The 12362-nt window shown below is 44.6% G+C and overlaps 1 protein-coding gene across 4 annotated transcripts in view; it reads right to left on the reverse strand.

The window, feature by feature from the left end:
* ascc3 (activating signal cointegrator 1 complex subunit 3) overlaps positions 1-12362 on the reverse strand; it is an 813859-nt gene that overhangs the window by 313686 nt on the left and 487811 nt on the right. For all 4 annotated transcript variants that reach the window (XM_072499844.1, XM_072499840.1, XM_072499842.1 and 1 more), the window contains exons 17-18: positions 4859-4978; positions 4190-4354 (exon numbers count right to left, since the gene is read on the reverse strand). In XM_072499844.1, the coding sequence (XP_072355945.1) occupies positions 4190-4354; positions 4859-4978 (285 nt within the window). The remainder of the gene's footprint in view (positions 1-4189; positions 4355-4858; positions 4979-12362) is intronic.

The raw sequence follows: 12362 nt of genomic DNA on the forward strand, positions 1-12362 counted from the left end.
CTGGCCTGTAGTTTCCTGATTGATCCTTTTCTCTCTCTTGAATAATGGTACCACATTTGCTATCCTCTAGTCCTCCGGCACCACTACTGTAGCCAGAGAGGAATTGAAAATTGTTGCCAGCTCCCTTGCTATTTCCTCCCTTGCCTCACTCAACAGCCAGGGATACATTTCATCTGGCCCTGAAAGTTTGTCTACTTTTAACCTGCCAGACCACTCAGAACCTCCTCTCTGACACTGTTAAATTCTTCAATTTTATCACAGTCCTTCTCCAAGATTTTTATAACTCACATCTGCCCTTTCACAAGTGAACACCGTACACAAAATATTCATTTAGAACCCTATTCATTTGCCACTGTACACAAAGTATTCATTTAGAACCCTACCTATGTCCTCGGACTCCACAAACAAATTACCACTGTGGTCCTTAATGGACCCTATTCTTTCCCTAGTTATCCTTTTACCCTTAATGTACTTGCAAAATAACTTTTAGTTGAGTTTAGTTTAGATCTCCCACAAAAAATAAGGTTTTCGTTTATTTTACCAGACAGGTCATTCTCCTACTCTTTTGGGGTAGAAATGCATCGCTGCTGCAAGTCAACATTCAGGTAACATTAATCCTCAAACCAGCAACTACAACCATTAGTACTGTGATGGAAGATGGCGTCTACAGTGCTATCAGCGGTATTTACTATTCTCAGTTTGAGATCTGCCAGGCTCACTTGGCTTCAGACATCATTACACCTTTGGTCCAAACACAGACAGAAGAGCTGAATTCAAGAGGTGAGCTGAGAGTGACTGCTCTTGACCCCAAGGCAGCATTTGCCCGAGTGTGGCATCAAGGAGTCCCACTAAAAGTGAAGTCACTGGGTACACAGTTTTACCAGTATTTACTGGTTAGTCAGTTTTACAGTATAACTAATTAATTATACAAATGTGCACAGTTGTTACCATTAAATTGGGTGCAATCAATATTGTATTTACACCAATCAAGTTTATTTGCATTCAATTTTCTTTATTTTTTTGAAATTTTTTATTTAAAACAAATTTGTAACATTTCCAGAGAGAAAACAGGCCCTATGCAAAGAGCCTTAACATAGTGAAAACAAACTGTGGGAAAGAATAAACATGTTAATAAAGCACTTCCCCTGTCAGCTCTGTTTGCCCTGCCCACGTGTTCAACTAAACTAACGTGGCTCTAACCCCCCCCACTCAGGTGCCGCTGTTGTCAGTTTCCTACGCTGTTCCCTGAGAGTCTGCAAGCGACTTTCTACCCCGGCGGATCCCTAGACACGGCCCCCCTTGCCCACTTAAGTCTTCTCTGCTCTCCTTCCCGGCTGCCCTCTCCCAACCTCCCAACCTCCCCCCCCCCCGCCCCCCCCCCCCCCCCCCCCCCGAGGCCTGACTCCTGCGCTTGGCCCTAGCCCGCCCCTCCTCCTACTCTCCCTGGGACCCCTTGACCTACGCTAGCTAGGCTGACCCCTGCCCTTGGCGCCTGTCTGTCTACCACCCGAGAACTCGGGCCCTCCCCCCACACACCATTAACCTGATTGTATCTCACCGTGCCCTTTCAAGTCCCCTAACCAGCCCCTAGCCCATCCCCCTCTCCGAGGCCCCGATCTCCCGCCAAAAAGTACCAAGCGCAGGGCCCCCTTTGCAGGGCACCTGTCTCTACTCTCCACCCCCCCCCCCTCGATGCTATCCCCCAAGAACACCCCACACAATGCGCCCTCCAACCCCTGCTTTCTGTCCCGGCTGAAAACAATCTTGGATAGAACATTACAGTACAGGATAATTTAACGAACCGCCGCCACACAAAAGCTCTGAGAGCCCAGAGTCCTTTAGTTCAAGTCCAGATTCTTCTTTTAATAAATGTCCACACCTAGTCAGAGCAAATTAGGGTAACAGACCACCGTCACTGTACAGCACTGAGAAAACTAAGTGCCCGTTAGTTCAAGTCCAGCTTCTTTTCTTTAATAAAAGTCCAAACCTGTTCTGGTGTCTCAAAGTAGTGGTGGAGTTCCTCAAACGTAACCCAAAGCTTCGTAGGATACAGCATTCCAAACCTCACCACCTTTTTGTAGAGGGCTGCCTTTACCTTGATGAATCCTGCACGCCTCTTGGCCAACTCTGTTCCCAAGTCCTGGTAGATGCGCACCTCACAATTCTCCAGTCTGCTGCTCCTCTCCGCCTTGGCCCATCGCAGCACACGTTCCCTGTCAGCAAGCCGGTGAAAGCGGACCACCAAGGCCCTCGGTCGGTCGCCTGTCCTGGGCTTCCTTGCGGGGGCTCTATGCGCCCCATCCAACTCCAGGAGTCGGGGGAAGGCCTCCGGCCCCATCAGCACCCACATTCGACCCCTCACAGCCCTCGGGGAGGCCAATGATCCTCAAATTCTGCCTTCTGGCTCTGTTCCCCAGCTCTTCAAGCTGCTCCTGCATCCTTTTCTGACGGGCGTTCAGCTCTTCCACCTCGTGCTCCAGCTCCGTCACCATGTCTGCCTGGCTGGAGAGCTTCACCTCGACCTCCCTGAGCGCCTTCTCCTGGACTGTCTGCGCCTCGACCATTCGGTCCATTACCGCCCTCATCGGGTCCAACGTGTCCCTCTTCAATTCGGCGAAGCAATTCCTAAAAAACTCCATCTGCTGCTCCCTTGGCCAGTGAGCCTCCGCTCCTTGGTCCCTGCCGTCTGCCATGTTTCGCCGCTGCTCCCGCTTCGAGCCCTGCCGCTCCACTCGACCACTTCTGGTCCAGCTGCTCATACCCTGGAGGGTGGAAGCCTCTTCCCTATCGTCCCCTCAACCTAACCAGGTCGCCTGGTCCCGCAAAAGTCCGTTCAACAGGTCCGTTTGCCCATCGTGGGCGGGAGCGATCCGACCTGCGACCTGCTTCCTCGTGGGCGCCACCGGAAGTCCATTTGCATTCAATTTAAACTAATCAGCTCAGATAAAAGATTTTTATAAAATATGAAGACAGAAAACCTCCAGAAGTTGTTTAACTCTTTCACTTTTATGGAAAAACAACCCAATTCTCAGTTCTGTGCCTGATGTTAGAACCGTGGACACAGAAATCAACAATTCTGATTCATCACCATGCTCACTATGCCATATTCTAATCAATTTTCCGAAAATATTTAGTGTAAATTTATAATTGGATCACAATAGTCTAAGTTATGGGGTTTGGAGCCAAATATGTTCCAAGAAAATCCAGCCCATTTCTTTCAGCAAACAGACAACAGTTATTGAACTGAGAACTTAGTCGAAGGGCAGGATTCTCCGACTGCGTTCGCCCGACGACCGGAGAATCCTGCCCGAGATCAATGGATTTTTCCATTCTATGCGGGTCGCCCGTGGTGTTCTTGTGGCTGGCGGGGCGGGAGAACCCAGCCCTATGTCTTTGTGTTTATCCTGATGGTTAAATAGCAAAAAAAGTCACATCTGTATTGATGAATTAAATCATATCTCTCCTCAAAAAAATGAAGAAATCTGATTTAAAAGTGGTAATTATCATGTTACAATTGATGCTTGTTAATTGGACTATTATGATGCAAGTGCAAATATCTCAATTAATCAATGAATAAATGAAACGCCTTCAGCAATTATATAAGAACCCTATGGGTTTCTGAAAAAAAAGTGTTTTAAACAGAATACTTCTGAGAATCTGTACAAATTAATGCAGGGGAATTGTACATTTAATCCTGGATTTCACTGAGAACTAACACAAAAACAGCCCCTTACGAAACATAGTACAGGGAACTCTCCAGAATAATTCCAGATTCATGGTTTTCAAAATTGTTGATAGAGACCTTCAAAATCATGAGACAACTGGACAGAGCAGATAGGGGCAACTGTTCCTGCTCATAAAATGATTGAGAACGAGAAGGAGCAGATCTAATATGATTTGTGAAAGAAGCAAAGGTGATGTGAGAAAAACTTTTTTCACACAGAGAGTGGTTCGGGTCTGGAATGCACTGCCTGGAAGTATGGTGGAGACAGGTTCAGTCGAGACAATCACAAGGGCATTAGATGATTATTTGAATAGAAACAATGGGCAGGGCTATATGGAAAGGTATGGATGCTTGTTTGGTGAGCCGGTGCAGACATGATGGGCCAAATGGCCTCCTGTGCAGTAACAATTCTGTGATTTGTGACAGAGGCATGTATAAGCGTAGAGAAATTTGTTAAATCCATACCTCAATCGTATTGTATTGAATATAGTAGTGGCTGGCAGTTCTCCCAAGATCTGTTATTGAAAAATAACCAGTCCTTGCTTCAAAACGAACCATCCTGGCTTTGTCTAGTTTTTGGCCAGCCTCAATGACGAGCTCTTGCCTGTATCTTTCCAATCCAGGGTCCATCTGAATGGGGGATAGAAGTGAACACAATTAGGACAAAAGGGTAAGGTCAGATAAAAATAAATGGCCCTTAGCAGACAATAAATACACTTTACCATTATACCTCTATCTTTGCAATTTAAACCAACAGAATAGTTTTTCTTTCCTGTACCCACATTGAGGATTAATCACTCCTGCCATTACAAAGAAATAGATTGGGATTTCATGTCAACTGAAGCATGGCTGTTGTTTTGATGAGACACTGAGCCACTAAATGTGAATTCACAGTATTTCTAATACCCCTACTGCCAAACAAACAGAATAAATGCACTGGGTTCAGTCACAATGACAGTACACATACTTGCTTATGTGGGTCTATAATAACAGAAAAAGGAATTTAAAGAACTTAAAGGAATGCTCTGATCTGTAAAGTAATTCCACAGACAAATATTTGTTTTTAGGTTGTAATTTGTACCAGATGAAGGAGGAGAAAACACAAGTTCACTCTAATTTTAATCTGCTTTCTACCTGGTAAGCTTTGTAATTGATCCCATAAGCTAATGGGTTTGCTCTCGTCCGCACATAAAGGTAGGTGTAGCTCAGCCATTTCACTGCTTCTTCTACATTAGTTACCGTTCCCAAGGCTATCTGGAAAGACAAATCATAAAAGGCAAAATGAATGACCATTGGGCCAAGGTTGCAAAAACTACAGGTAACGATTCTGATGACTTTTCAAGTATACATTTGATGGCAGTTTACTTACATAACAAACATTTCATTTCTATAACCTTAATTGCTTTTGGATTTTTTGAGTCCAGGAAGCTTGATATTGTGCCAATATAATTTACAGGCAAATGTTAAGCTTCTATTAAAATATGACCTTTCCTACCACATGCACCATGAACGCAACCCCATGAGGTATATACTTCCTGTTAGCTTTTAATCATCTTCCTTGTGAAGCTTTTAGATCTTCCCATCAAGTTCCTTCCAATGGCCATGACTGTCCAATCATATGTCACTGGCTAGTTTGCATAAAGTTATGCTAGAAAGGTAATGACCACTTGTTGGAACTGACCAGATCAAGGGAGTACAAGACTTTTGAATGTAGGGCAATTGTTATGGATATTGATCTGACTTCTCACCCCATTTCTTTGGACGATTCTATTGATAATGACTTTTGGTTCACATCCTTCTTGCATTGAGGCCTTGAGTGCTATGAACCATAACACCATGAGGACCTTCTTGTACAACCAGTCTACTGGAGCCTTGATTTGTCAAGTCCACCCTGCCAGTAGTTCTTTTAATCTTAGTTACATATATGTACAATCTATTGCTGTCTCAATAAACCTTGCCACCAAGGAGGGTAGCTCAAGTCGTGAAATTTCCCAACTCATCAGAACCACAACAGTTTGAAGTGCTCCAATACACACAATCTTTGCTTCGGGGTTGGGGCGCAGGATAGAGTAGGGCCCGGTGACCCTTGAAACAGAGTTTCAGCAGCCAAGGGGATGCATGAGTGTCAATTGGATGGCTGGAAGGCCTGCCTCGGTTCTCTGGGTTTTCATCCCAGTTGTGTTAAATGATTTTAGCCACTCTAGCCCTTACCCCTCATGCCTCACCTACTTCCCATGACCCCATACCACTTCCATCAAACTCACACTCCCCCAGCTACCCTACCGTGCTCCCTTATACTCTCCATGTCAATTGAATGTCAACTCCTGCCCTCCAACTACCACCAATGGCCCCTTAAATTCTGCACACCCGCTCATGCCCCTTCCACGCCTATTTACCAAGTATTGCTCAAACCATATAATAACATTTGCAAGTGTGGGACTGCTGAGGAAAAAAAAACACAGATTCACAAATCTTCTTTTGAAACACTTTGGTTTCACAACCTAATAAAAAGTTAGACAGACCATCAAAGTATCAATAGAAGAGGCTTCAAACATTTTACAACTGTTGATCCTCATTGAGACATTGACAAAAAAGATCACAAAGAAAACTTAGTATGACCACTTAAAGATGTCAGTCAAACAAAATCAACAATTTACTTTTTAAAAATGTGTTCATGACACGTGGGCGTCGCTGGCTATGCCAGCATTTATTGCCCATCCTTAATTACCCTTGAACGGGCAGTTAAGAGTCAACCGCATTGGTGTGGGTCTGGAGCCACATGTAGGCCAGACCAGGTAAGGATGGTACGTTTCCTTCCCGAAAGTACATTAGTGAACCAGATGGGTTTTCACAATAATCAATGATTTCATGGTCATCACTGGACTTTTATTTCCAGATATTTTTTTAATTGAATTCAAATTTCACCATCTGCAGTGACGGAATTTGAACCTGGGTCCTCAGAGCGTTACTCTGGGTCTCTGGTTTACTACAGTGACAATACCACTAGGCCACCGTCTCCCTTCTAAATTTACTTCAGTTATCTAAACAGAACTCCCTGCTGAGCTAATGGGTTTTTTGGTCTACACTCATTGCCAACCATGCATAATGATCCTGGCTCACTGATTATTCATATAGTTGGACCATAGGCATGGTTGGAGGGAGCGCAAGTTGGTATGGGCCGTATGAGGAGCCAAGGGAGTGGTTGGGGGACATGAATAGACATTGAGAAGGCATGGGTGCATAGAAAGGGCATGGGTAAAACCTTTTGAACTTACCTTTCAAAACATTTCCGAATCCAGATATGGGCCGGGATTCTCCGACCCGGTGCCGCTTGCGCCCCGCCGCCCGCATACCCATTCTCCGGCAGCGATTTTCGGGCGCCCGCGGGATTGCTGCCACACCGGTCGGGGGCCATTGACAGCGGCCCCCCTGCCGATTCTCTGGGCCCCGATGGACTGAGTGGTTGACGAGTTTGGCCGAGTCCCGCCGGTGTGGATTACTCAGCTCCCACATGAGGGGACCTGGAAGGTGAGTGTGCGGGAGACTTCCTGGAGAGTGGGGGGGGCCCACAGTGCGGGGGGATCCGACCCCAGGGAGTGGGGGGCCCACAGTGGCCTGGCCCGCGATCGGGGCCTACCGATCGGCGGGTGGGCTGGTTCCGTGGGTGCCTACTTTACTCTGCGCCGGGCCCCTGTAGGGCTCCGCCATATTGCCCGGGAGCCGGCGCGGAGAAGGGAAATAAGGCAGCTGTTCCACGCTTGCGTGAACTCGCGCTGATTGTTCCGTGCCGGCTGGAGCTGCGGGGACCATTCCGGCGCCAACCTTGGGAGAATTCCTCACTTTTGGGGGCCTTTGACGCTAGAGTCGTTGGCGCTGGTTTTCACGCCGGTGAGGGGACATAACCCCATTATTAAAGAATCCCGCCAATGGTTCATGACTCCTCTGAGGGGCCATGAACCACAACTAGTGAGAAGCTGACTCAACCACAAAAATAGTGGGTGGCTAAGATATGCCATTCCAGGCAACAATGCCAGCCAGGTAGGAAGTGTAAGTTGCAGGTTCATTACCCGCACCCTTATTCTGCGCCAGTGAAAACTGGGCTATCGGGAATGGGGTGGGAGTCCCAGAATTGGGTCCCACTCTCACTTTTTAAGTGGCTCTGGATTCATTCTGACTCCGCTCAAATCCAGGCCTTTGTGTTTAGTCAACCAACAAATGCGGTGTTCAGATTTCAAGGATTATAGTGCCTAAATAAAGCAATTTAAAAAAGTATATTTTTTATTAGAATTTTTCCTTTTTTACACATAATGCAACAAACCCTCAAAACTGATATCATACAGTCTAAATGCTTCTGCATACATGATTACAGAAAAAGAGAACACCAACACAATTGGTTCAGCTTAGTCATTAAACTCGGTGCCTCTGCTGATACAATTTAAAGAACAATAAACGGATAAGCTAGAGGATGGGAGAGTAGAGGATAAAGCTGTGAAAACATGGTAAAATGTTGCACACCTTCACATGTCGCAAGTTCAAGACGGTGTTCAGGTCAGACAATACGGAATCTATGTATTTGAGATACGGGTTTTATATGTTTCGGAATGCATCTAATTTAGAACAAAGTATGGGTAGGGATATATTCTATGGTAATTTTATGCCAATTCTGAATTGAAGGATATTTATCGCTAATCCAGGAGCAAAGGATGTTCTTCTGGTGCCACAAAAGTTAGGATATTATACAACCTGTTTTCATTAACATCAATAATTCTCCTATCTGGTACCCCAGAATTAGGAATTAAGGGTCAAAATCTGAGGCCGGACCAAATATCGTCTCAAGCTCTTTAAGTACACCAGACAAGGCCATACTCAATGTATGTAGTGTCCCTTGGTTACCTTGCATTTCTGTCACAGCAAGGATATAGAAGAGTCATAAAAGTGTCCATCACATGAAGCCTGATTAGGAGTCAAGGGATATTGATTACTTGTTTTTGAAGCTTAACTGATATGTGAGCCATCTCAGCCCCATTTAAGCAGGGGTTTCAAAGTGCGCTCACAGTGAGCTTTGCACACGAGCAGGGGGAGAGGCCACATCCGGAGTGAGGCACAGACAGAGTGAGTTTTAAACTTGGGAATTTGAAACTGAGTGAGAATTGAATTGGTCACTCTTTCCTTCTTTCGAAGTTTAGTCGTCCAGTTAAAAGGTAAATAAAGAAGCTGCCCCACCCAGATAAAAAAAAAGGAGGTAGGCAGAAAGTGGGCAATTATAGGCCAGTTAGCTTAACTTCGGTAGTAGGGAAGATGCTGGAATCTATCATCAAGGAAGAAATAGCGAGGCATCTGGATGGAAATTGTCCCATTGGACAGACGCAGCATGGGTTCATAAAGGGCAGGTCGTGCCTAACTAATTTAGTGGAATTTTTTAAGGACATTACCAGTGCGGTAGATAATGGGGAGCCAATGGATGTGGTATATCTGGATTTCCAGAAAGCCTTTGACAAGGTGCAACACAAAAGGTTGTTGCATAAGATAAAGATGTATGGCATTAAGGGGAAAGTAGGAGCATGGATAGAGGATTGGTTAATTAATAGAAAGCAAAGAGTGGGGATTAATGGGTGTTTCTCTGGTTGGCAATCAGTAGCTAATGGTGTCCCTCAGGGATCAGTGTTGGGCCCACAATTGTTCACAATTTACATAGATGATTTGGAGTTGGGGACCAAGGGCAATGTGCCCAAGTTTGCAGACGACACTAACATGAGTGGTAAAGCAAAAAGTGCAGAGGATACTGGAAGTCTGCAGAGGGATTTGGATAGGCTAAGTGAATGGGCTAGGGTCTGGCAGATGGAATACAATGTTGACAAATGTGAGGTTATCCATTTTGGTAGGAATAACAGCAAAAGGGATTATTATTTAAATGATAAAATATTAAAACATGCTGCTATGCAGAGAGATCTGGGTGTGCTAATGCATGAGTCATAAAAAGTTGGTTTACAGGTGCAACAGGTGATTAAGAAGGCAAATGGAATTTTGTCCTTCATTGCTAGAGGGATGGAGTTTAAGACTAGGGAGGTTATGCTGCAATTGTATAACGTGTTAGTGAGGTCACACCTGGAGTATTATGTTCAGTTTTGGACTCCTTACCTGAAAAAGGACGTACTGGCGCTGGAGGGTGTGCAGAGGAGATTCACTAGGTTAATCCCAGAGTTGAAGGGGTTGGATTACGAGGCGACATTGAGTAGACTGGGACTGTACTCATTGGAATTTAGAAGGATGAGGGGGGATCTTATAGAAACATAAAATTATGAAGGGAATAGGTAGGATAGATGCGGGCAGGTTATTTCCACTGGCGGGTATAAGCAGAACTAGGGGGCATAGCCTCAAAATAAGGGGAAGTAGATTTAGGACTGAGTTTAGGAGGAACATCTTCACCCAAAGGGTTGTGAGTCTATGGAATTCCTTGCCAGTGAAGCAGTTGAGGCTCCTTCATTAAATGTTTTTAAGAAAATGATAGATAGATTTTTGAAGAACAAAGGGATTAAGGGTTATGGTGTTCGGGCCGGAAAGTGGAGCTGAGTCCACAAAAGATCAGCCATGATCTCATTGAATGGCGGAGCAGGTTCGAGGGGCCAGGTGGCCTACTCCTGCTCCTAGTTCTTATGATAGCTGAGGAGCAATTATCTACCTGAAGCCTGATTACAAGTCAAGAGGTGCTGATTACTTTGCCATTGAAGCTTAACAGGTGTGTGAGTCCTCTCAACCCTATTTAAAAGGTGCTTCAAAGTGCACTCACAGTAAGCTTTGTGCATGATCAGTGGGATAAAAGTTAGGTATTACTTTCCAAACTCCTATAACTTCTGTTTGGCTAACTTTAAACTGCTCTCAGCAGTTTAAACTGACTCAACAAAGAGTCCAGCGCCATATATATAAAATCCAGGAGAGTAGGGACATGATTGGAGGTCACAATACTACCCATAGAGCAGGAAGCCACTAAGTGTAGGATGGTTTTTGACATGAAGAAATAGTGAATTCTAATATGACATTGGCGGGGAGCAGAAAAAAAGTGAACGCTTTATCCTTGGGATGCAGTGTTCTCCGCACATCCAAATATCCTACCTTCTCACATACCCTATGCTAAAGCCCTTGCCTGTTAGGTGTGGTGGGGGGGTTACCGGGAGTTTATTCACCAAGGGATTAAGATGAGTAAAACATTAATTATGTGTATATTTATAAATGTATGGATAAGAAGATGGATATCTATCACACAGTCCTGGTACCAGACCTATGCAGTGCACCCCTTAACTAGGAGTATGCGGAGAGGAGTTTTCCATTCACAACGAATGGAAGTCCCAGAAATTCCTTAGAGTAAAAATTCACTGTGGCGATCAACAGCCAACAAATCCCTGTTGACGTCATAAATGTTTTTTGATTAAATCATAAGGCAACATAAGATCAGGCAAGAATTAGAATGACAAGGGATAGAGTTCAGAGTTTACAGTGAACTGCAGATTGTTACCCCAGAGTATTGCCTTCCATGGAGTTCACAAAGCCAAGGCATTAGCCGGATTGTCGAATGTCTTTACAGAGTTGTCTGGTAGCATCCTCAGTGTGGCAGGATAAAGCAGGGCTTAATTCACTCCTTGAGTCATTTTCCAACTTCAAGCCTCTATGCATCTGTTGCATCGCCTCTGAGAAATCTTGGAAGAAAGAGACCTTCACCTCCTCATCGAACGAAGACCCACCACTTCCAAAACTCTATGGCGATCTCCAACGTTATAAAAATAAATAATTATTGGCCACGAATGCTGATTGCCCATTGGTCTCAAAAACAGAATATGATGCGGCCTTTCTAACTAATTACACACAGCTTTCGGATTCAGATTAAGAAAACGTGGCAGCCAGTTTTCAAAAAATTTAATGGGGAGTTTACCCTCCACTCCTTCTGGAAAACCGACAGCCTGGACAATTTTCCTCCAGCCTCAATTCTTCAGATCGTCAAGGATTTCTGACATACCATTTATCTGCTTTTCCAAGGATTGCAAATGGGCCTCAATTGAGGAAGTTACATTTTCTCCAGTAAGGATTCTCTCCTCCGTTTCATTGAGCCTCTTACTAGTAATCTACAATCCAACCTCACGAGCACTTATATTTTGCGCCAACAAGCGCCGTTTATCGTCAATGACTTAAATAATATCAGCTGCAATGCCTTTGAGAGTGTCGGCTCGAGATTCCATTCAAGGATCAAGTTGCCATGTTGAGGAGTCATCGACTCAATCAACGCTTAGCTAGAAATCTTCCTGGGACATAATATGGAGTATTCACTCCTGGATTAGCCAAGTATGGGCCATGTAAGCCTGAGATGTGAGAGGATTAATGGATGATTAGCACCAGAGCCCAAGGAAACACTGCTTGCTTCACCTGACCCCCGAAATAAAGCATTTTAATAGGATGAAAAATATTAAAGCAAAATTTGATACAAATTATAAATAGAATGCAGTAATTTTTGCATTAATTTCAGTTCAAATTCTGCATGATTCTGATCTTATGAAAAGTTCAGAGGGAATATAGCACAAGAGCCAATCACAGAAGAAAAGCATAAACTGCTATTGTGTATGGATATTTAAGCTGAGCAATGATGGGAGAG

This window comes from Scyliorhinus torazame, chromosome 4, assembly GCF_047496885.1.
Source record: "Scyliorhinus torazame isolate Kashiwa2021f chromosome 4, sScyTor2.1, whole genome shotgun sequence".
NCBI classification, from domain to species: Eukaryota; Metazoa; Chordata; class Chondrichthyes; order Carcharhiniformes; family Scyliorhinidae; genus Scyliorhinus; species Scyliorhinus torazame.